This window comes from Aplysia californica, unplaced genomic scaffold (genome assembly GCF_000002075.1).
Source record: "Aplysia californica isolate F4 #8 unplaced genomic scaffold, AplCal3.0 scaffold00049, whole genome shotgun sequence".
Taxonomy (NCBI): Eukaryota; Metazoa; Mollusca; class Gastropoda; order Aplysiida; family Aplysiidae; genus Aplysia; species Aplysia californica.
The window spans coordinates 1,916,572-1,919,071 of NW_004797319.1; the positions used below are offsets into that span (position 1 = coordinate 1,916,572).

A 2,500-nucleotide genomic window follows, 5' to 3' on the forward strand; every position below is an offset into this window, starting at 1 on the left:
CTATCTATCTATCTATCTATCTATATATCTATCTCTCTATCTATCTATCTATCTATCTATCTATCTATCTATCTATCTATCTGCTTTTTTCTTTTTCTCTCTTGATCCCGCCTCCGTCCTCCCCTTCTTCATATTTTAGTGTTGTTCTCTATCGACTTCATGTTTTTGTAGTAAAAGGGTTCATGTTTGTAGATGCCTTTGAAAACACTGTAAGTTTCAGTAGGATTAGTAAAAGACACGTATTTATTTGGTCTATCTTTCTCATCTTACAACATCTCATGTCTTATTCTGACCTACTTCTTCTGGTTATTTAACCGATAATATCCTTTTTTGACATATTTGTCAAAATAAGTCTTGACTCATTTATCCGTGGTTGGGGCCGCCACCGGTAGGTCCTACTTCTTTTCATTCCTTTTCTTGTTGTTTTCGTTTGCCCATTTTGCTTATTCCAAACCTGACATGACCATTATGGTGTCGATGTGCTTTTTAAAAATATTAAAACAACAACAACAACAACAACAAAAAATCAATACAAAAATACCCCCTCCCCCCATTACAAAACACACTATAAATTCTTAAGAAAAATCCCGAAACAAACAAACAGACAATTAATAAAAAACAAACAAACAAAGACGCTCCAACCGAACAGTCCCTGGAAGCTTTTCCCGCTCCTATGAATGTGTTTTTCTTCCTTTGGCCCATGTGACCACCCTTTCCTCCCCAGCTCCAAGCGGCACCGCTTGTCCCCCTGTCCTGTGTAAGATGTTCTGCTTCAATGGCTTTGCACTGGGAGCGGACGGATGTCCTGTTTGCAAATGTCAATAAAGTAATTAATGTGTTATAAAATCATCTCTTTACGTCATGTGTCACAGAGTGTGTAGCACCATCAATATTTATTGCTGGATTTCATTCATCCTCCTTGAGGTTTTGGTAACAAAACTCATTACACGTGTCGAGGTTAAGGTATTGTCAATCTTTTATCTGTGCATGTAAAGATAAGATATTGCTAGCTAGATGGATAGATAGATAGACAGCAAGATAAAATAGATAGATAGATAGAAAGATAGATAGATAGATAGAACTTAGTCTAATAATAGTCAACAGCCAGACCCCAAAGCTTTAAGAATTTTTGTGCCTGGCATGCTACATACACATCTATCTCACAGCACTATGGTGACTCGCAGCTGCAGAGCTCTGACGTTGGAAATGTTTGAAATCTCAGCAGATTTTGTAAGAGAGGTCACCCAGGAAACTGGATGGTGACATAACACACATCTACAGGGTTGTGGACAAGAACATTGTAGATAAGCTACAGATGCCGACTCACACGACTTTTCCCACACTACTATACAGCATCTGCTGTGGCGCAGTGAGATCCAGATCTCATATCAGAACAAAATCCGAGAGAAGACAGAAATATTTTTCAAGGACAAGAAACATATCGTTTGGTTTTTAGTGTAGGAGATAAGAGAGTAACTATTTTCTAATAACATCTTTAGGCCTTGAATTCCAGGTATAGACGGTCAAGTGATTCCATAGAAAGGGTCACTAGAATAAATATAAAGTTCTGAAGTGTGCCTCAATAAATTTCTATAAATAAATATACCCGTATATAAGTATAATATTACTACAGGAATACTTTTGCTAAGCCCGGTGTCTTCAATTACAGGAGAAATAAAAGGTCAGCTGTCAAAATGAATAATACCTAGTGTAGTAGCTCGTCTGCCAATCGCCATTAAACGCCCCCCAACCCCCCCCCCCCCCAAAACAAAAAACAAAAACAAACCAAAAACAAAACAACAACAACAACAACAACAACAACAACAACAGCAGCAGCAACAACAGAAACATCAACATCAACATCAACAGCAACAGCAACAACAAGAAACAGAAACAACTGCAACATCAACAATACCTGTAATACAGCAACAACAATAACAACAACAACAACAGCAGCAGCAGCCAAAGCAGTAAGCCCAAAAATAAGGTCACAATTTTGAGAACATTTGAGACTTCTTCCACCCTCAGCCCCCTGCTCCGGACTTCTGTGCCTCATGTACTGTGAGAAAGGCTTTCAAGTGGACCAAAACGGCTGTCCAATTTGCCGATGCGCCTGAGATCGGAAGTCGTTTGTGGATTTTTCAAAAACAGATTTCCTTTCTAACACTCCCATTTTCAAATAAAGTATGAATAAACATACCTTGTCTGGGCAATGATGGAAGTCTTTCTGGTGGTTTTATTATTGGTTAAGCAAATTATGACATAAATTTACCGAGTTTTGAAGCTGGGCGTGGCTTCGCCTTTAAATGTTGAATTTCAATTATAGAGAAATAATCTCATAAGAGCAGTTCGTTGCTGAATGACAAAAATGTGCCTTTTCTCTCAAAGGTGATTATTCCTCGGATGATTTTTTGCCCCTCCCCCCTTTTTTACCTTTCTGCTTTCTGTTCTTTTTTAATTTTCTGAAGTCAATCCACAAGCCTTTCCCCTGTTTTTAAAC

General features: G+C 38.2%; 1 protein-coding gene across 2 annotated transcripts in view; it reads left to right on the forward strand.

The window, feature by feature from the left end:
- The window catches only part of LOC101847560 (antistasin), a 13,274-nt gene extending 11,057 nt beyond the window's left edge, over positions 1-2,217 (forward strand). The window contains exons 4-5 of one of the 2 annotated variants that reach the window (XM_005092610.2): positions 725-826; positions 2,029-2,118. In XM_005092610.2, the coding sequence (XP_005092667.1) occupies positions 725-825 (101 nt within the window). In that variant the 3' untranslated portion in view covers position 826; positions 2,029-2,118. Of the gene's footprint in view, positions 1-724; positions 827-2,028 lie in introns of both variants that reach the window. The other variant, XM_005092611.1, reaches the window with a different exon arrangement.
- Positions 2,218-2,500: the final 283 nt, after the last annotated feature.